The sequence below is a fragment of the Heliconius melpomene genome, chromosome 18 (genome assembly GCF_056956725.1).
Source record: "Heliconius melpomene rosina isolate 202511_hmr_F chromosome 18, ASM5695672v1, whole genome shotgun sequence".
Taxonomy (NCBI): domain Eukaryota; kingdom Metazoa; phylum Arthropoda; class Insecta; order Lepidoptera; family Nymphalidae; genus Heliconius; species Heliconius melpomene.
In genome coordinates this window covers 1271358-1294478 of record NC_140406.1, presented here as the reverse complement: position 1 = coordinate 1294478, position 23121 = coordinate 1271358, and the positions used below count along the sequence as shown (strand labels likewise).

Genomic DNA, 23121 nt, shown 5'->3' with positions numbered 1-23121 from the left:
ACTTTTTCACCTAAATCTACCCACATTTACAATTGTACGCTAACAAAACCATTTTTTAAATTTAAATATTATCTTTTGACATTATGTACGATGTCTATAATCTTAATCATAAATTATAATTATTGAATAAAATTACACATTAATTGTTGAAACAGAAGCCAATCATTAATTAATAAATTTTTAATATGTAATTTTTTCTGAATAATTTTAATATCGTAAAATTTATATTATACGTAGGTAGGCGTACTTGTTCTGAAAATTCAAGGAGGCTGCAAAATGATTCCATGTGAATGTGAAACCTGTCAAATAATTCGACGTTTTTAATTTGACGTCAAAATACAATATTTTGTCTATATTAATTATTCCTATTATTATTATTTTAAAAAGGTCGAAATATAAGAAAATAATTAACCATGACAGACCCAGTGCCCCGTTCAGCTAAGTCAGTTAAAAACAGATATGACACAATCAACCAAAGCGAGTCACATAAAGTGTTTGCTAATATTGCCAAAGTGCAATCGCATTTTCTGGTTCCCTCGGACAGGCTTGACAAAGTAACTAGACGTGTTATAGCGCCCTACGCGCAGATAGAAAGGAAAGGACTTAAAGAGGAAGAATTAAAAGGAACCTATCTAGATATGAATAGGTTTACCGTTTTCTTAGAAGATACAGTGGATTTGGACTCGCTGCTGTATGAAACGGCTAATGTTTTGAAGACTGTCACTAGTAGTTCTGGTAAGACATTATAAATTTAGTAAGGTTGCAGAACTTGTTCTAGATAACTTAGGTATATTGTTCTCAGAGTTTGAATTTAACCATTTGGGGCGCCTATTATGTTCAAGAAAAGAGTTTTCAAAAATATATTTTACCAAGTACCAACACTCAAAAATATGAATTCCGAAGCAGCCATTGTAATACATAAAAAGTCAATACAACAAACTGAATGTGCTACTATGTTATATTCAAAGTATTTGTTTGCAGGTGTCTTCATTTACAAGGTGGACAAAAATAACAATGAGATTGTGTTGATGACACAAAACATAAAAAATCAAGAACGTCACGAAGTCAACGTACCGATTGGTTAGCAATAATTAATTTAATGAAATACTTCATAATGATTTTAAATAGCACAATTAACGTATCGGTACTTATGTTGATATTGGTTATGGTATGTTGTATATTTACTTACCTAAGTAATTGGTAAAATTCTGATAAATACTTACATGTTTAAATCTTGCTAGGTACTTATGCTACAAATTCTGCTTTTATCTTTACGTAATACCTATTTATTAGAATAAAATAATAACTTAATTTAACAATGACTTTATTTACTTAGAGGAAGGTAAGATAGCAGCCGCGCACGTCGCATTCACAAAGGAATTTCTTCTGATAGAAGACGTGCCGCGAGACAATCGTTTTTCAGAAGGTTTGAAATGGATAGACGCTAAAGTCGTACTTTGTATGCCTATCATCAAACCAGACGGAGATTGTTATGCTGTTCTAGAATTGTATAGAACGAATGTGGAACCTTATGATAATGTCAGTAAATAAAATTATCGATATAAAAATTGCATTATTAGGAGAATTGGCCTTTGAGATTCCAAGCGCTCTAACTAATTAAATTATAGTATCATAACACGACGAATCTAACTTCAAAATAAGTTTAAAATAAATAAATATCTACTATTACGTACGGATTGATGTCACAAGTTTTTATATTAGTATCTCTACGATTTCTTTCTCACAAAATTTTGTTATCTGGGAAGAAAAATCTTTATTTGAATGGTTCGATTCTCACATGAGGAAAATATTTAAATTATTTTCATTTCCCTGAACTGCTAGACAAAGTGGCGGTAGTATCTAATGATAAGACATCATAAAATTCTTGCAAATGAATACCATTTTCAGAATATATTATACATAGTAGTGAGTATAGCGTGCTGGGCGGGCGCCGCCGTGCACCAGGCGCAGGCGCGAGTAACTCTACAACGAACTGCGCATTTAAACAATGAATTACGAGCTTTACTTCAAAATTACTTCTGCGACCTGGCGTCTATTGACACGATGCTTACTGATATGCTTGTTAGTGTCCTTTGGTTTTACTTTTTAATGTTAAGTAGGTATAAAGGTCATAGGAAGACTGCACGAAAATTTTGAAAGGTAATTATGATTTTAACCCAAAACCCAAGCTCTCTACAATGTTGAGAACCTTCACTTTTGGCCCAATCGCTTCATTTCTGAGTGAACTGGAGAATAGTACATCCACGTTTCTCCATACAGAATTCAAACCCAAAAAAAAAAGCAAATTGAAGCAAAAAATTAAAGTATTAAATATGTGCGTCATGCGCAATGGAAAAAATAAACCATACCTTAAGTATACCTACTACGTAGGCCTCAAGACTTTGCTATTTCTAAAAAAAAATATGAAAAAGCTATGTAAAGTAAAGAGATGGTTTTGTTACATTAACAGGCAGTAGTAAAATCTTTTATCGGCGCAATGCGAAGTAGTTTCTACATAATCGACAAGGAGCATGTGGGAGATAACCTTCAGGCTGACATGTGGGATGATGGCTGGAGCTCTGAAAAATCCACAATGCCTAAAAGAAAGATAAAAGTAAAGTAGGTTCAAATTTATCTTTAAGCATACCAAGAAAATTGTAGAGACGAAGTGAAAATAATTTTTTGTGCACCTAGGCTTCACGCTGTACTCCGCACATAGGTTAGGCAGAGGGAACCAAGGAACACTCCATTTCTCCACTTTTCGCTGAATTCTGGAGACATTATGTGTTGAGTGTCGGAACTCAACGCCGCGCGTTGCGCGCGCCTTGACAGTGAGGAAATGTAAATTGAACCCACAACCTGTCGTGCTTGTGTCCCTGCGCCATGACTGGCCTCAAAATATAATGAGTATGGTCTTTCCTCGGTTTTGTAAGGCATATGAAAAATATAAAACAAAATTACTAAATGTAGAATACCTGCACCTGCGTAAAATACAGAATACACTAAGAAAAAAATTGAAAAACAAATCGGCTTGAAAATTTGAATTTAAAACATTTCGGTTTTAGTAACGTTTAAGAAGCTATTTCGAGATGGAATATTCCACTCTATTCTTTTTTAATCTAACAGTTTAAGTCAAGAGCCAACTCCAGCAGGACTCGTAGCTAAAACTGGTGAATCATTAAACATTCGTGATGCTTACAAAGATCCGCGGTTTTCTAAAGAAATAGATCCCACTACAGGCACCGTGGTCAGGTCGTGCTTAGTGTCTCCTATTATGGATAAGAATGGTGTCATTGGTTCGTAAATTAAAAATAATTATCATTGTAAAGATATACATAAATATATAACGCATTTGTGAAAGAGCCAGGCGAGCCAAGCTCCTTCAAGCGTTGATGTTGTCTCCACGCTCAATGTCTCAACGTTAAACTCAACGTCCTGTTAGCAGAGGTGGGCTCTCTGTCACACTCTTGCGCCCCTGTGCCACGACAGGCCACAACTAAATTAAAAATTGAAATTGCCTTTCGATGTATTAAATAAATGGGTCTCCCTGTCTCACGTATTCTCTATTTCAGGCGTCGTACAACTGACGAATAAAATAAACGCGCAACCCTTCGATTCAGAAGATGAAGCGATATTCCAAGTGTTCATCAATTACTGTTCTTTAATCATCCACTTCTACAATATGCAACTGAGGAAGATTTATCATGTTTGTATCATTTATTATCTAAGCTTTGAAGCTTAGACTTAGGCTAAGCCTAATATTCTGTTTTTACTGAAAAATTTTACTAAAGACAGTTGAAGCGTGTGACTGTAAACGAGGTAAAGCGCAGCGTTGAGTTCCGCCATTCAATGCGCTTTCATTTATTTTTAACGAGGTATTTTACAATTTTAGAAAAATTTGAACGAAGTGTATAAAGATCTGATGAATTTGCACTTGGCTCCGTGTAAACATGACATGGAAGAAATAATGGAGACCAATGGGATGGTGCTGCCTCCAATTAATTTTAGAAGGTAGAGCGTACGATTTCTTGTTTTGATAATATGTAAATACTTACAAACTCCTATTGTTATCCTTTATAAGATAACGGTAGGAGTGCACTTAATTTGAAAAATGTGTGAACATCTTGAAGTTGAAATGCTGAAAAGGTTGCAGTATCAGCAATATTGTCTTGGAGTAAATTCCGTCTAAGATTTTTTTATAAGTTTGACTTTAATGTTTATCTGTTAGTTTTTTTTTGTCTTTTAATATGTTTTCCTTTTTTATCTAAGACATATCTAATATCTAAAATTACGTACGAAAAATATGCGCCTTTGACAAAAAAAGGGGAAATAGATGTGATATCTATTTATATACGACGACCACGACCAGCACCACCACAGGTCTAGAATAGTATTAAAATAGAAAAAATACATGATGCTTTTGTTACAGCTTCGATTACCATATAAGCGAGGGGAGCAACGAGGACATGCCGGGCCTCGTCTGCTACATGTACATCGAGACGTTTGCAGACAAACACTTTGAGAGGCAAAGTCTTGCCAACTTCGTCCTAACAGTGCTGCAGTGTTACAGACAAAATCCGTATCATAACGCCGAACATGCGTTTTGCTTCACGCACACGCTGTTCCTCGTTTTGATGAACAATCGTGGATATTTTGATTTTGTTGAGGTAAGTACCTTAGCACTGACTGTCAAGAATAAATGTTAAGTGACGAAACTCAACGCCGCGCTTTGTCTACAATTTCAGTGAAAATTAAAATAATTTAAATGTAATCATTTTCCGAGTAGGTAAGGTAAATCACGGTAAAGGTCACACTATTCTTCTGCACCACGGCAGCCTCATTTGCGATTAATTAATATTTTCAATAACTTACTCGCCTTGAATGATTTCACCGATCAAACAAAAGTAGTAAGTATATTAATACAGCATATACTTTTATTAAATTAGTGAATCAATTTTACATTTTTAAATATAAATTATTATAAAAAAAGATACATTTAAAAATATAATTAAAAATTTAATATATTATTATGCACGCTCAAATACGTAAGATTATCTAATTTTCTGCATCTCCATGAACCATGAATTAAATCATATTTAAAAGAGTTGTCAATAAGAAATTAAGTTTTAAAAAAAATTAAAGATTCTTTAACATCGACTAATGTTAAATATTTTTTAGCTTCACCTGTATCTCGCATACTGTAGGGTAGCAGAGGGCACTTTTAGGAAACTTTGTTCTCCTTTCTGCTCAAATTTCTAAATATTGCTTGTCGAGTAGCGGAACCGGATGCCGTGCATTTTCTTCTAAGCTTTGCGAGGAAATTTATCCCCTGAGTTAATGTTATACAAGCAATATTTTTAAAGACAGCAGCACTGATGTTGGCGGGCCTCTGCCACGACCTCGACCACCCCGGGTTCAACAACAACTACCTCTCACTGCGCAAGCACCCGCTCTCGCAGATGTACAAGACGTCCATGCTGGAGAACCACCACTACTTTCTAGCTAAGAAAGTTATTGAGGTTATTTTCTTTTCACGCTGTATCTGTTGGATTGGGCAGAACTCAACATCGCGCTTTGCTTCGTTGCCAGACCCAGGGCATGAAAATATTACATATTTCATTCACCCGAGTTGGAATCGAACCTATATACCTGGAAAATATAAACTAATATACAGAATAAGTATTATTTATAAATATTTCAGGACAAGAACTTACTGAGCCTATTGTCGATAGCCGACCGCGAGCGCATCATGCACGAGATGAAATATAACATACTCTGCACAGATTTGGCGATTTATTTTCAGGTTTGCTCTAATATTTTTGATTTAATATCTTACATTGATAAAACAAATATCTATATATATATATATATATATATATATATATATATGGGAGAATGAATGACATTATGATCATTGTGTTATCAAGGGTTAAGAAATGGGACAAATCTGCCTATAGGTAAACAAGATGGTTGTGGGTTCGATGCTCAGGAATGGAAGCATTTTTTTTTCCCCTTTGGCAAGGGCAAACACTAGGTGAATGTGAATAATAATAATATGAATAATTATTATTGGTTGTATATTCTCACCCTGGAACAAAAGGGGATCGATTTTCAATTCGTAGTAATAAGGTAAATTATAATAATTTATTAAGTCAGTTTAACAAAAAAAATAAGTCGCCAAATAAACTAAAATATAACAACAAACATGAAACATGGTAGACAGAGGGAACCTATTGTTAAGACAAACCGTTCTCTATTAAGACACTTTCCGTTCCCCAATTTTCGGTGAAATCTTAAGGCATTGCGTGTTGAGTGGTCGAACTCGGCGCCGCAATCAAATGTTATTTTAGGATATACTTAAGTATTTGTTATTTTTTTAAGATCCGAGCCCAATTAACTCCAATTTTAACGGAATGCGCTTTCGATTGGTCTGATAGTACACATCGTAAACTGTTGAAGGTAATGAAATGATAAAATATATCACTACCTACTTATCTGTGATAAATAGGACTAGGTATGGGAGATATAGTGGGTTCAACACTTATAAATATTATCTGTAGAATTTTTAATTCCTTATTATGTAAATGCCTAGAATGTCCATGATAGGTTGGGAAATTAAATGTAAATGTAAAGGGAGTAATGGCTGTCGATCTAAACAACTTTATACCTGATCTCTTTGAATAAAGAAATAATTTATTGTTGATAAAAACAAAAATTGAGCTCATTTGGAGTGGTCACGGGGAACTCCTACTCATTCCTACACCCGTGACTAGGTACAGAACGATTCAAAATTATAAGTACCTGCATAGTACATGCATCTAAAAGTAGGATACTTTTCTTAATGTTGAAGGTAAATAATAAGATAATTAATAACAATGTCCAACTTTTAGGGTATTTTAATGACAACAAGTGACTTATCGGGATGCTGTAAGCCTTTTGGTGTTTCGAAGGCAATAGCTGAAAGTGTTTATGAAGAGTTTTATAATCAAGTAAGTATCATTACGTATCGATACTAAGGTTATAATTTTAAGACAATAAATTTTATTGATAAACTGGGCAGTGTGTAAATTATATAAACGCTATGGGTGTGTGTGGGTTCAAACGCGTATGATGAATCTAAATTAATGTGGGCGATAACTTGAGAAAAGTGTCTTAACACTAAATTCTCTTCGCCTTTATAGGACAGCTCTCATTTACGGGATAGAAAGATAAATAAACAAATATTAAGACGTGCATTAAATCTACAGGGTGACAAAGAACGTGAAATGGGCTACACTCCCCTCAGCATGATGGACCGACGGCGCAGCATCAACCAGCCGGCGGAGCAGATACAATTCTTGTCGGTTGTAGTGTTGCCATGTTTACTGTTGTTACAGAACGTGTTTCCTAATACATTGCCACTTATTGATAATTGCAGGTATTTTATATTGATTGATTATATTTGTAATTTTAATTATAATGTCTAGAAGAACTTTATAATATTTTAAGGGAAAGTATGTCATAGGAGGATAGGTCGTAGGATATTAGGAAAACAGCTACAGCTGCTATATTCTTTAAGTATACTTAAATATATAATTGTCGTATTTTGAGTTACAACCAGTGAATAACTATTTTATTTTAAATACTTGCAAAATTTACTGCAATCTTAAGTCTAGGGCTTCATAATTTAAAAAAAATATTAAGTCTTAAAATTATTTTATAATTTCAGAAAAACGCAAGAAGCATGGCACGAAGAGATCAATATTCGGGGACAGAAGCTATGGAGGCAGGAAGAGTCCGTGACCAAAGCAAGTAAAAGCCACGTAATTTTAAAACCTGATAAATATTGAATTTAATGGTAATAAATGTCTGCTGTTTATTTGTTGACAACACATGACAATCGTTTTTTTTTTGTTTAAGGTGAGATTTTGGTCTATTTTTTACTTTACGTAGCATTTTTTATTGAAAAAGGCGTAAACCACGCCATTTGTACCACACATAAAAAAGAAAATAAAACCCATTATATAATTGTTTGATTTTTTTATTTAGGAATAATATATATTACCTGGATAGTGACATCGTAACACCGGTGCCGTCATAAGTTTATTTGTAAAGCTTCTGCTTTGTAACCAACAACTTCGATCGGCACATACAAAATAAAGCTAAAACTAATTTACATTTATATTTCATAGATAATAAACTCTTATTCGCGACACATTTGCTTCTGTCTTAATAACGGCAACATTTTTATTGAAAACAAATTAAAAAGTTACTTTCCAAAAGTATAACTGTTAAATTGTCAAAACGACAAATTATAGATTTCTGCCAAAATGAAAGCACAGAATAAAACTAGCATTTTAATAGATTAATAGAAATAATAGGAAAATTATAATGTCACCATTTGAATAAATGTGAAGCACCTTACTCTAGTTACTGAATAATACAATAAATATCATTAATTCTGAACTTAAAACATGATTAAAACAATGAGATTTATAAGCATACCATAAATATACACGTAATTTAATTATACCATAGATAACTTTTAATTTTAAACAACAACTTTTTAAACAATTTTTTGTTCGAAAGCATTATTTTTTTACATGGACTCTTTTATTTTCCTACCTGTGGAATGAAGTGCATGAATGTAATGCATTGTGATATTTTTTTTCAAAAATATGTATTTTTTTTATTTAGCGCTCATCAGTTCCATACATTTCTGGGTTGAACTTTAAAACGATTCTTCTTTATAACTCGCCATAACTTTTTAATATATTTAAAAATTAAATAATAGTAATAATTATTAAATAACTTTAAATATAAACAGTTTTAAAACTAAATTTTAAAATTAGATTTTTCCTTGATTTTTCTATTTTATCAATTTTAATTAATATTTTATCTTTTAAAGTAGAATTTAATAATAATATTATATTAAATACATTTTATTTGAATACCTTTCTATATCAGAAAAATATGATATAAAAAAGAACATCCCTAGAGGTTACTATTCTGTAAATCATCTATTCTTCAAAAAAACTTATTAAAAACAGGTTTAGCAGTGAATAGGAATTCTGCAGGATTTTTTTCTTAGAAAACTAAGAATACTTTATCTGTAGCGATGTATATATTATATATTTTTTCGGATTAGAGATTTTTATATTACTTATTAAGGAAAGCCTGGTTTTGAGTTCCAAAATAATTTAAAATTTCTTTCAAATTGGTTTAAGAAAAAAATAATATGCAAAAAAGGCAAAAATTTCATTGTAATATATTTACATAGTACATATAACAATACAAAATAGAAAAATTAAATGTTATGACAAAAAAAATACGACCAAAAAAATAACTAATTTAATACCTACAGTCCTCAATGACTTGATTAATCTACATTAATTTCAAACGAACTTTAGACAATGACCTAAATATCGACTGACATAACTGACACAACTAACACAAACAAAATGGCGAGTCAAGAATCATCTTACAGTTCGAAGTGAATCGGTTATGTGTTCCTTATCTTTCCCGGCACATAGTTTTTATCAATGGTTGGGTCTTGTAAGAACATGTGGAGGCAACGCTCGTTCTGAGCTAAGGGGTGTCCAGCTATCTTGTTTATGAATACTTCTAGTCCTGAAATGATAAAAATACAAAATATTTTTAAAATCTTATTGCCCAAATATTTTTTTTTATATGAACATAAAAAAACAATTCGCACAAAAAAAAAGACTCGCCATACGTATTTATCACTCGTTGATGAACAGAGTTGCTTAATACTAGGTTCATATATTCCCTCTGTCTAGCCCCCTAGCCCCTGCTATGTGCAAGATAAAAAAATCTGTACTTCTATACCAATACTAAAAAGATAGTTTGGCTGCGTTAATCTCGAGAAGGAAATTTAAATTTAAATTTTAAAGGAGTACAGGCCGCCCTCCAACCAGGTGGACCGACGACCTTAAAAAGACAGCGGGAACCCGCTGGATTCAAAGGGCGCAGGACCGGACGGAGTGGCGAGCATTGGGGGAGGCCTATGTCCAGCAGTGGACCTTAAAAGGCTGATGGATGGATGGATGAATCTCGAGAAGTACAAAATAAACACTATAAATATCACAAATGTTCTTATCACTGTTTTGAACTACTAAGAAATGTAGTTTTAATGACATTTTTTCAAAATTTCCATAAAATAGTTATTTATGCGTTTTTAAACGTGTGTGTAATCGAAAACTATCTTCGTTAGTAGTTCAAAACAGCAATAAAAGGCAATTTTTTAAAAAATAGCAAATAAGGGAGAATTTTTAGAAGAGTTTCTTTTGCGTGTTAGTTATTTCCATTTCTGCACTAGGTAATAGATATATTTACTTAAATGATCAAGTCGACTTTGGCACAGTGGCAATGACCGAATGCAAATTGTAAACAATTAAGATTATTATGTTTCTATCAGTAACAATGTAATATACACCGGTTATTTCACAATATTTTATTAACATTGTAGCTTAGCAAGATAGTCTAATTGTACATAAGATCGATATTCAACTTAATGGAGGAGAGGCGTGAAAAACAAATATAAGAGATATTTGTTGTAGTATATAATTTTATAATACGACTAACATTTCTGCGCGGCTTTGCTTCAAACAGTGTCCAGTGGGTTACATAGAGACGTCATATTAACGATTGTTAATAGGCTCGCCTTCTCAATAAATGGAGTATCCAATACAAAAATAACTTTTAAATTTTAACCAGTAGTCCCTGAGATTAGGTGTTCAGCGAAGGAACCTCTACAGTGTTACAATATTAAGTACAGATTCTCTTAACTAAGTACATTTAAAATATGCATATACTTGATTATCATAAAAAACAGTTATAATAGGATTATTCATGTAACAAATATTATACTGGTTATGCATTACTACATGTTTATAAAAGTAATTCTTAGAAACATGTTTAAATACGTTTACATTGCAACAGGACCCCTTGTGCAACAAAATGTGTTTGACTGCAAATTTTGTGGGTTCAAATTGCATTGAGAAGAATATTATATTCATAATTCATGATGTGATATACAAATATTAATATTCACATAACTTTTGACGTTGTATTAAGTTGTAGCATAAGAGTACAATCATGCAACTGTAAAAAGGACAGTTGTGAATTTGGTTGCTACTCGGGTGAATGAAGAATGTTCCCAGATTCTCTTTGCCTACTGAATACTATGTGCGGGATACAGCATAAAGCTTAAAAAAATACTATTGGCTTGATACAACTATTTTTTATAATTTTAGCGTCTTTAAGCCAGTGGTGGCGCAGAGGCACAAAGTGTGTGTGGTTTAATCCCCTCTCGAGGAGATGAAATATATATTTAAATTTATTTTTCCTTTTCTTTGCTCTGGTGCAGAGGCAAAGCCCGGCGTTGAGTTCTGCCACTCAACACGCAATCACTCCAGAATTTGGCGAAAAGTGGGGAATGGAGTGTCTTAACACTAGGTTTCCTTTGCCTACCCTGTTGCGTGCGGGATACAGCGTGAAGCTGATTTGATTTGATTTTCATGAGGATTTTTTTACTATTTTAAAAATCCCAAAGATTATTGATAAAAACCTTTTTTGCCTAGAAACCCAAAAGGATTAGAATATTATTTAACAAAAAAAATATGGCCATTGTAGTGCAGCATCTGACTGTAAATTCAACAGTTGTGGGTTTGAACTCCACTTGGGGGAATGATCATTGTGGTAAAAAGTCAAGATGCAGCATTGAGTGCCGCCAAGCAACATGTGCTGTCTCAGTAGTGGGAAACAGAGTGTCTTAACACTAAGTTCCCTTAGCCTATACCTACGTGTAGGATACAGTGTAAGGCTAAAAAAATACATTACACATCTAACAAACTAAAATAATATTCACCTTTTCTACGGTCTTCAATGAATTCCTCCTCGAAAATGCCATCATCCCCTCGGAAAGGTAGTTGTCTCTTTAAAGCTTTTCCAGGGAGTGGAGGTACTACGATCTAAAATTATAATAACATATTAGTACTTTTAATAAAAATCATTAGTATAATTTCAGAAAATAATAATTTTTGGGATGTATTGGAACCCACAGTCATCATATACAATACATTAGTTAGTAGTAGTAATAAAAAATATAAAAATATATACAATTATTAAAATAAGCAATAATATGGAAATTTTGAAATTAATAATACCACATAAATTATACTAACAATAGGTCTTATTGAATATGATGTGAATAATATATAATAGATAAGGCTTTCTGTGAAATCAAAAAGATGTCATGTTAGCTTATACCGATCAATGATTAACATCACATATATTATAACTTTATTATAACATGTTATTATTAAAGAAATAGAACAAGAAATTTCTTAGCACTCCATAAATTCCCCATCTCCATAAATGATAAATGAATATATATACATATATATATGAGGAGCTCAGAATGGTGCTTGGGATGTGAAGCTGGAGCTTAAAGGGGCATCGTTGAAATGCTCACCTCCACTATCCAAGTTGGGCCTTTACTAAAAAAAATTTTGAAAGAAATCTAGTAGTGCGACCAAATTAAAAATGATTGTATTAGTCATATTTATTAGTCAAATTTAAAATGATTGTATTAGTCATATTTTTTTTTACTTGGTTACTTAAGTTTGGTTTTAGAATTTATTGTGTAATTGGATTTTGCTATGACAAATATGTAATGTATGTGTTAACTAGTACTTCTCTATGTATCCTTAAAAAGGAAAATCCCAGTTTTTCCAAACCAAAAAACATAAACAAAACATTGAAATAAAGATAATTATATTTTTATGGTAATACTTTGTTCTTTTCCAATCTGTTTCTATTAAATTATAAATCCTGTCACTTCTTTAAAAAATGTTTATTTTTAATTTCCCAATTCTATTTCTATCCACTATACTACTACTACTATACTATACATTCTAATGAAATAATCCAAATATTTACTTATAGCAACAATCCGATTATAAAATCTTATTGGTATTATACTAAATTGCTACTTTAACAGACTTATCTTATAGATCAAAAAGGTTGCATAATAATAACATATTTATTTATAATTATACAATGATAAATAATATCTGCCACAGTTCATTTACTTGTATTAACAAAAATAGCTATAAAATAGTCAAATTGAATTCAAAGTCAATAAATGAATCATCCTCTAAATGTTTTCGTTCGTTTGATAACACAAAAACGGTTTATTATCAGCAAATGTACTCACTTTACTATCCCTTTCTAGTTCAGTCCTAAGCCATTCAAAGTCACTGTACCGTCGTCTCACACTCGATTCTTTTACTTTAAATACTGGAAGGTTGGTCTGGAAGCAGGAAATAGAATATACTAGAGCAATTATCGGCAATCAGTAGCAGCGGCCTGGTTCTAACGGACGATACGCCCACAAAAACTGACTTGTAAGACTTAACATTCGCTGTATAATCTAATTATCGTACAAGGCATTGGCTGCATCCTGCACCTACTTACCCTCATGCGAACTTCGTAATCCGTGTAGCGTTTTTTCCCAACTCCCATCGTAACTGGATTTACCACGTCGATTTCTAGGAAGTTCGCTGGGGCCGCGTACGCGTCGTCGAGGGTCTGTTTCTTAACATTTAGGCGTCTGGTCGCGTCTGCCGTCGTATCCTCAGCCATCATAGCTTTTTCTTGAAACAAACAATCACAAACCACTAAGACGGTTTTCTAATCAAAAAGTAAATGAATTTGACGTGCATGCAACAGTATTTGACGTTGGGAATCAATGTTGTCATATCATGATTGATATTATTAAAAAAAACTACTAATCACGATATTATGATAATACCGTACCATATATTGCCTTAAAAATGGCAAAAGTAAAAGTATTTAATAAAACAATTTAATCATTCATAAGTATAATTTGAAGTTAGCTATGTATTATTATAGGCGTATTTGCTGTGACGAAAGGACGAAACTAGTGTTGCCAAACCATCGATAGTTTTAATCTAAAAAGCCCATGCGACCGATACAACAATCGATAGTATCGATTAAATAGATAGTATCGAAACTATCGATAGTTCGATAGTGTCGAAACTATCGATAGTTCAATAGTATCGATAGGCTATCGATAGTCCACTATCGATCGGCAACACTAGACGAATAACAACGATGACTAACACGGTGAATGCGTCACGCTGTGACGTGTTTTATAACACATTTGAATATTTATAAACATCTTTTTAGACATTCATGCTTTGTTTGCATCTTTTCGAATGACTATTTTTTTTTCTAATACAATTATACACAATAACTTTTGTAATAAACTTGTTTTAAGATATTGTCAATTTAACATTAAAATTAAATTATCTTCGAGTGAGATTTGAACCTAAATCAATCAGCTCTCAGTTTCAAATATAACAGAAAAGATATTATTATTAATAGAATAAAAAATTCGTAAAAAATAAAACACAACATGTACACCTCACACACTATATATTTTCATATGCAACAATATAATATTTTTTACATAAACTGGCTCATAGGATCTTCCTCCCGTCTCCGTTTCATCATGTAAGCTTCCATTTCCTGTTCAGATGGTTCTTTAACTTCATACATGCTGTTGTATGGCCGCTTTCTTTCATCCACTGATAATAGATAATCTGCATGCTTTTGGCTTCTTTCTTCTTTTTCTAGTGCCTGTTGAAAAAACATTATTTAGTTCAACTTAGGAAAGGGCTTTGGGGCTCATGGGCACTGTGTGTTAATGTGACGGTTGTGGTTTTGATTCTCACTATGAGGAATTAATTATTTTCGTTTCCTCGCTCTAGTAAATGACTAACGGAACGTAGAAAACGGAATGTCCTATCATTAGGTCTCCTCTGTTTACCCGCTATACGCCAGAAACAGCTTATTCGCCTACTCGGCGCTGTCGGACCATACAAACAAATAAATAGATGTATTATAAGGGAGGATTCGCACTATAGTACCGGTCATCGGAGCTCGTTCTCGGCCCAATCTTATTTTCTTATTACAGAAATATTCTTTTATGCGTGTCAGAATCGGAACTTGAGAGGAATGATAGTATGAATACTCTCATAGAGAGACTCATCTCGGGATATTGAGGGGAGCTTACAGCCTTGCGCGTAGGAATAGGAGGGGGAAGATGGACTAAGCCTACGTCTACATCTGTACATTATGGCATCTAAAAACTTTTAATTCAAACATATAAGGGTAATGATAAAGAACTGTATTATTAATATACCTTCTTCAGTTTGTCCTCATCACGTTTTCCTTTCTTCTGTTCCCTCTTCTTCTTCTTCTTCTTTGCTTTCTTCTTGTCTTTCTTCTTTTTGCTGGACTTCTCAGTTTTCGTTCTTTTGTCCTCTTCGGAGTCGGAACTGCTTTCAGAGCTTGATGATGACGAAGAAGATGATTTCTCAGATTTTTCTAAACAAAATTATGATTTTTATACTTTTAATATTAATATGTTTTTCTAATGGCTGTGTTATATACACATTTTGATCATGTTTAAGAATATTGTAGCGGTATTGCAAATTGTTATGAAAAGGACACAGCAAATTTTGAAAGAATTTTTTAAGTGATTTAAGAATTTTCAATATATAAAAATCTAAAATATATATAACTTTATTATTTGAGTGAAAAAAACATTAGACTAACCATCTCTCACGGCCTTCTGGCTGATTCCTTCTTTTGAGGGTTCAGGAACTTCTAGAACCACCGATTTTCCAGCTTCACCCACACAATACGACATCTGGGAAAAAAAATTGCAAATATAACATAAGCACTGAGGCCAGTCATGGCTTAGAAGCGTGCAACTGTACCGATGTTAGGATGTGGGTTCGATTCCCACTCGAGAAAATTAAGTATTAAAAATTTTCATTTCCTCACCTTGGTAACAAGGCAATGCCCCTAGAATTAAGCGGAAAGTGGGGAACGGAAGTGTCTTAATGGGAATGGAGTATTTAAACACTAGGTTCTCAGATTCCCTGTGCTCACCCCGCACATTATGCAATACAGCAGCTAAAAAAATGACGACTATTTTTAAGGTTTTGGCCCACATTTGTTTTGAATCTTACACAATTTAAATTGCAAAAAGTTGTTACAATATGAGATTAATGACACCACTGCACGATGGTATCTTTTTAAGCTCTCTAACCCTCTGTTTATTTGTGCATAGAACCGCAAAATATCCAAAAATCTTATATATAACCTTATTCACACAAGCAATACAAGCATGTCTTTAATATTAGAATATTTATAATATTAAAAAAATCATACCTTTATAAAGGAATGACAGCACTTGTATCCCCACTGGCCATCCCTCCAGTACGAACCCCACACCGACGTGTGATTATTTATTAGGACATCTTCTTCATATTTACTCCTGCAGACAATACATTCATTAAGTTAAAAATATATAATAAAACAAATATAATTTAACCTAGCAGGAATTTAACTCTTTATTTTTTTCAGTTTCATGGTGTATCCTGAATTTAATAAATTAAGCGCAGATAACTTCGGGGCAGCGTGTAGCTGTAAACGTGGTGGTTATGGGTTCGACGCCGACCTGGAGCTACAAAATATTTTCATTTCCCCGCTGTGATAAAAGTAGGTGCGGCGTTGAGATCCGTCACAGTACACATTGTCTTGATTTCAGGCGTAAAGTTTATCTGAAAACAAAATAAATAAAGAAAACACATACTTAGCTAATTGTTTCTCAGCCGCACCAGCTAGAGTACCGTCTCTGTTGTATCTCACGAACACTTCGCTTTGCGCCAAGAGGAGCTCCTTAGGTGGTACTTTGAGATGCTCTTCTCCTCCATATTTGTCTAGGACTGATTGTTTTACCTGAAACGACGAGAAAACGATTTTAATAAGAGTACCACCTGTCCTACTAATACTACATGATATTCAAGATGTGAAAGTTTGTGGGGATGAATGTTTGTTGCACTTTCACGCAAAAAAAATACTAAATGAGTTCAGATGAAACTTTACAGTAATATAGCTTATACACTCTGACTCTTCCAGCCTGTATCGTTTTGTCCGTGTAACTTTCGGTTACGTTTTGTTTGTCAGCCACTTAGTATCAGACAAATTTTATATATAGATGTTATTTGGTTTCTTTATATAACAGGAACTGTAAAAACGACGGCTGTGGGTTTGACTCCTATTTGGGGGAATTAATAATTTTCCCTCTACCCATTCCCTCGGTTCCCTCCAATAAAAACTACCCGGCTATAAGACAAGAAAAAACATTTACGAGCCGTACCTGCGTCTTAAACATGTCCTTCTGCATTTCATACTGTTTCCTCAGCTGTTGTAATTTAGTCGGTTCGGCCAACAGGTGAACGTCCAGGCCCCGAGCCCGCGCCTCCCAAGCAAACAGCTGAGCGGCGGCATGAGCACCCGTGTCACCGGAGAAACGAACGAAATTCTCACCTGCGTACTCTGATCTAGATTAAAAAAGATTTTATTTAAAAAAATAAATAAAAAAGTCCCGCCTAGTTTGTTTGCGCCGGTTCTTTTCAGATCTGAGCCATTAACTTTAGTGAACTGTTAGTTAATTGTTGGACGTCCAAAAAATGAAGCATGTACTTAACTTCTTATTTTGAATAAAATTATTTGACTTTGAATAGAAGAGGTGGAAAATAACTAATAAGTTTTTATTACAGAGTATAAGAAAGAATTTTGAACGAAACTGTATTTTGAATTTAAATATCACATATTTTATGTAACCATAACATATCGCACCTTTTGGGAAACGTTAAATATGTTTTTGTACAAAAATGAGGCTTACATAATCATTTTAGATCACATAGTGCTTTTTAAATTAATCGTTGATTTATCCTTAAACTTACCTTTGTTGCGTATGTCATGTTACGTATCCTAGCTGTCCTTTTTAGTTTCAGCTGATAATATATTGCAAGATAGTATTTTGTCCTTAATCTTATTGGAGAACGTCCATGTCTGACTAATAAGCATAATAGACAGATATACATACAAAAAACACAAAACTTACTCAGCGGCCTCAGGGTTAGGGTTGTCCCTCATGGATCTGGTCTTTGGGTCGTAGTATGCAGAGTTCAAATCCAAGTTTCTCAAATATTTGGCCGTGTCCTCTCTTATACGTAAGTTACGCACTGTTATACGTTGTTTAGAATCCACCTGGAATAAGTTAAAGGTTCATTGTAAAAATATTCATAATATTATTAATAAGACTAGTGAGTGTGCTAAGACAGTTTTACTAATAATATTATAAATAGTAATAATAGTGATCCCAACCAATCGATCTTATTAAATAATGTCCTTTCCCTAAACGAGATATGTAGTTTCGCACGCATCACACATACATAATACTTAAATGGTATAAAGTTTAATGTTTTTCTCCTCAAAAAATCCTTATTTTGAGTCTCTTAAGAAAATATACCAACAAAGTTGAGATTTGCACAAAATATTAAAATGCGTTGAAGTGGGTTCCGTCGTGAGAATATAATAAGCATTTTGTTACTCACTTTGGTACCAGGCATGTCGACCTCATCGACATACTTATCTTCATCTTCACCTTCGAGATCTTCATCCTCTTCTGTAGCAGTCGGATCTATAAGCAAGTACTAGTTATACTCGATTCACGAAGGCAAGAGATGAAAGGTAAACATGTCAAAAAAGGGTTATTTTACATGACAGGTTTGACGGAGTTATTATATTAATTTAGGCACGCTCGAAACGCCATATATCGAGAAATCAATCAATCTATATTAATTAAAAAAAATATTGATATGTATTTTTGGAAGTAATATACTAAATTAATGAAAGATATAGCACAGTACACAATATTATCTTATTATAGAATAATATAATGTAATAATTTGAATTTTATAGAAAAAGCGTACCGGTAAAGCTCGAAAAAAAGAATATTTACAAAATTCATAAATTTTTTTTTACACTACAATATCCAATTATTTTAATTAATAAATTCTGAAATACAGTTAAAAGGTAAAATAAATGCAAAACGTATTTCACGTTTGAATATCGTCGATTGAATTGCATTAATTTGAACTATAGAATAGATTTTTATTTATATTATAAACGCTGTGTTCAGTAAAAAAAAAAAAGTCTTATTATTATGTCATTAATTAGGATCAAGTTATAAGTATTGATTATTAAAACTACTATTTAAATTTGTGGATATCGATGAAGTTATTTTTATAATTATATTAAGAAATTTTATAAAATTGAACATACATTTTTTAAAAAGAAGTAATTATGTTAAAAGGAACGAATACGAAAAAAAAGTACGTAAGAAAAAACGAATAATATAAACAAAAAATAAAGATTGTTTTCTTTATTTAAATTTAATAATATTTAAACACTTGACATGTAAAAACACCCAAAAGCCAACTTCTTCTCAAATTTGATACATATTTTAAAAGAATAAAAATAAATTACATACTGTTATATTAAAATATTTTGTCATCCGTCAGATTATATTCGCCATTTTCAGTTATTTTCATTGAATTTTCGTTGTTACTTTTGTAGTTTTTATTAATAAAAACTTTAATAGTAGAAGCTTCGCAAAGGTGCATTGACCATGGGATATAATAGAGGAGCAACATTTGCAAAAAATTGATCATATAATAGATAATATGGTGGAATGTTTCGTCATTAATGTAGTTGATAGTTCCTCAGAATATATTTAGCTTTATTAACCTCATAGTTAAGTACCTTTTAGTAAAACGTGTGCATAAATAAATTAAATAGAAATAAAAATACGTAAAAGTTTGAGAAACAGATTTTTTTTGTATGCATTTTGTCTCTTGCCATAATGAATCGAGTATAGTCAGTAATACGACAATAAATTAACAAATAATAGTAATAATAATAATCCCGCAGGGCGAGCTGTTGGGCAGTGGCGACCCCACGAACCTGAGTCCTCCGGTGGGGAATTGTAATCTATTACCTGTGGTCCTTCTTTTTAAAGTGCCTCTCCAACGGCGCTTTTAATACCCGTCCATTCTTTGATGTTCCTCAGCCATGACTTCCTTCTACCGCCGGTTATCCTTTTCCCAGAAACTACGTCTCATTATTATAGTTTGCAAGAGTTTGTACCGATCATGTCTACATACATGCACTAAATATGCAACTTTACCTGTAGTTACCCAGAGATAGATTCCGGCTGATGCGTCACAGTAAAATACTTGTATATTTTCTAGAATATATACGTAGAGACGTGTTAGACCTGTGTCCCCACGCAAGCCTTCTAAAGGACTCGGGTTATTTTGAACCCGAATTAAGAAAGAGAAACATAATCTCTATATATAATAAAACAGTAAAAATATTTTGTCTGTACATTTACAATTTTTGACTGAAATGGATAGAGGGACACTTAAGAAGAATAATAGAAAGCGAAAATATATTTTTTTAATTTCTTGTCCGTCTGTATGTATTATCACGGTTATCTCCGAAAGTACTGAACCGAATTAACTTAAATTTGCACCAATTGCTTTGTTTTTACTCAACTTTACCTCTAAGGTTTGTTTCATCAAAATCGAAATTATTTATTGACACATAACAACCACCCACAATGACACATTTGACTGTTAGTCAATTCTGTTTAATAAATTAATAATCATGTAATTCAAGGGGGCGAAGCCACAGGTGGGCCACTACTTACTTAAATAATTCATTCCTCCGAATGGGAATTAAACCCACAATGGTTGTATTAGCCTCATATTATTATTAAAAAAGAAACAAAAATTTACCTTGTTCCAATTTCTTAGCTCTCAATTCCCTCTTAGCCTCCTCAACTTTCTGGTATTCTTCAAGAATGGCTTTATGTTGTTCTGGGTCATAGCCATTCCACCTGTCTCTTTTGCCATCATAACTTAGGTTAAGGTTGGGCTGATTAAATTCGTCAGAAGCTATGCCTGCACTTGTAAATTTTGCTCCAATCTGAAAATTTTTTTTTTGTATTAACAAAGATTTTTAAATCTGAAAATTTATCATTAAATCATAAATAACTAGCTTTTATTTGCATCTTTATACATATTATAAAATGGAATTAACTAAGAGTTGTTATGAGATGTGACTCTGACCACAGGTACAGGTAAAGTGTATACCCCCTTCTAGATATTTATCTATCTGTTTCTGTTCATTTGAACTAACACAATAAGATTTTTGTTTTCAGCCAGTACAATTAAATCATTATATGGACAATAGTAAATTGAAAACAAAAGAAATACAGTCATATTTACTTGTTGCATAGAACAATAGCCCCTTTTATGGCATAAATATATATAGTATTATGAATAGGACAACACCAGATTGAAATTGCTTATGCACCAGATTATTGTGAGTTCTATCGCCAGTTGGAGAAGTTATATTTAAATTATTTTCATTTCCCAGTATCGGTATAAAGACAGTAGTATCAATTCCTACTAATCAACACACTATAATTTTGAAGAATCTTGAAAATTGGTTGCAAAGTGGGATGATGAAGTATCTTGCTATGTACTCTCAACCTACCCTAATTTACAGGAAAATGAGAAGGTGTAAAGTAATTCATGCCACAGTAAGATCATTAAAATTCTCAGTATATAATTTAATTTGCGAAATTGTAAAAATTCAAATATTCACCATAGAATTCACTACTGCAGTAGTTAGTACTAGTACTATTTAAATTTAAAAAATATAATTTATGTATTAATGTCACTGCAGCTACAGAGTAACCTCTACTTAAATATCTGTATACCCACAGCAGTGTTAGTACAATGTGTATTAGTCAATTTTGCTCTAAAAGCAACCAATCCAGGCCAGCACTTAAAGAGTTTACAATTTTCGGATAGTTTATTTTACGAGAAAGTTATGAACTAACAGTTTCTACAATCTTACAGTGATATATACATTTCATAAAATTTTCAATAAAATACTTACTTTTCTAGGTCTCTCTAAACAATCTTTCTTCTTATGAGTCATGGCTCCACAGTTTTCACATGCTCCTTTTCTGTATTTAGTTGATACAGTTGCCTGTAAAAGAGTTTACAGCAATAATGAATTTTAATTTTAATTTAAAGTATTATTACTTTATTATCACATGGTTAGTAGAGAATGGATGCTATATTTATATTTATTAAACAAAAATGTAGCAAAAAAAGTATGGAAAGGCTTGGAAGTACAGGTAATTTATTACTAAGTTCTTGTTTTAAAAACTACACTTTATATTTATATTTCAAATTGACTTACAGTAACACCTTTGTTATAATATGTATCAAGTTTTGTAAATTGTCCTTCTCTATCCGCTTGTGGTCGCTGATGTTTTAATGTAGGTCCTGCTGTCCCATAGTACCAGGGAGCAGATGAAATATATTGTGGAATGTGAGGATTTATGTCCTTGCCTGGAAAAATAAAGGGTGACTTGTTATTAGGACTATAGGTGAATGAGATAAACTTTTATTCAAATTGTATTAAGATTCACAGTATAATCAACAACGTAAAACGAAACGAAAAATTAAATAAAGTAAGACCAGGCTGTAATAATATAAGTATACGTATTATTTTCTTACAGGATTTAAACCTAAATGTATACATACCAGTTTCATCAACAGCAGCAGGAGCTGTACCAGCTTTACGAGCTTCTTCCAATTCCTTAGCTTTCCTCCAATCCTCTCGCGATTTTTTCTTTGGTTCATCATCGTCATCGACAGTGTCATCTTTGTTACGCAATATTTGAGATACTGCCACACGCCCGTTAGTCGTCATATTTCAAATAATATATTTTTATAATTATATCTTAATTTCTTTAACTTTTACTCCATAATAAATAACAAAAACCGCGTTGTACTGTTTCGCAATATGACGTTTTGCGTCAAGCAACCACAGAACACATTTACTCAACTTAATTTTTAAGCAACCATAACAACTGTCAAACAACTTATACAGGTTTGTTGGTACAAGGTTGTTTGACAGTTTGACACTTAACTATACAGTTAAGAGACTTCTGTGCTACAAATGTCAACTGTCAAATACAGTACTGCAATCTGTCAATGTCAAGATGGCCGCTCTTTTCATTTGTTATTAAAAGTTACTAATTTAAGCGGAAAGACATATTTGGCCCTCACATATGTGAGGTTACAC

General features: G+C 32.7%; 3 protein-coding genes across 3 annotated transcripts; 1 reads left to right on the top strand and 2 right to left on the bottom strand.

The window, feature by feature from the left end:
* The first annotated feature begins 64 nt into the window (after window positions 1-64).
* On the top strand, window positions 65-9395 carry LOC146529127 (cAMP and cAMP-inhibited cGMP 3',5'-cyclic phosphodiesterase 10A-like). Its single transcript, XM_085202069.1, has 15 exons — window positions 65-735; window positions 982-1080; window positions 1337-1539; window positions 1909-2082; window positions 2471-2619; window positions 3127-3296; window positions 3573-3706; window positions 3893-4011; window positions 4430-4667; window positions 5364-5519; window positions 5702-5803; window positions 6382-6459; window positions 6891-6989; window positions 7248-7417; window positions 7709-9395. Exons 1-15 carry the CDS (start codon window positions 414-416, stop codon window positions 7827-7829), a joined length of 2334 nt encoding a protein of 777 aa, XP_085058195.1. The 5' UTR covers window positions 65-413; the 3' UTR covers window positions 7830-9395.
* Window positions 8005-13740, bottom strand: Snx3 (sorting nexin 3). The gene is made up of 4 exons (XM_085202067.1): window positions 13480-13740; window positions 13220-13315; window positions 11870-11972; window positions 8005-9609 (listed from the first exon to the last, which is right to left on the bottom strand). Exons 1-4 carry the CDS (start codon window positions 13648-13650, stop codon window positions 9482-9484), a joined length of 498 nt encoding a protein of 165 aa, XP_085058193.1. The 5' UTR covers window positions 13651-13740; the 3' UTR covers window positions 8005-9481.
* Window positions 13741-14446: 706 nt separating this feature from the next.
* Slu7 (Pre-mRNA-splicing factor Slu7) lies at window positions 14447-22915 on the bottom strand. The gene is made up of 12 exons (XM_085202060.1): window positions 22578-22915; window positions 22231-22382; window positions 21922-22014; window positions 20751-20940; window positions 18504-18589; window positions 18011-18156; window positions 17261-17444; window positions 16694-16839; window positions 16270-16375; window positions 15649-15742; window positions 15233-15417; window positions 14447-14667 (listed from the first exon to the last, which is right to left on the bottom strand). Exons 1-12 carry the CDS (start codon window positions 22744-22746, stop codon window positions 14494-14496), a joined length of 1725 nt encoding a protein of 574 aa, XP_085058186.1. The 5' UTR covers window positions 22747-22915; the 3' UTR covers window positions 14447-14493.
* Window positions 22916-23121: the final 206 nt, after the last annotated feature.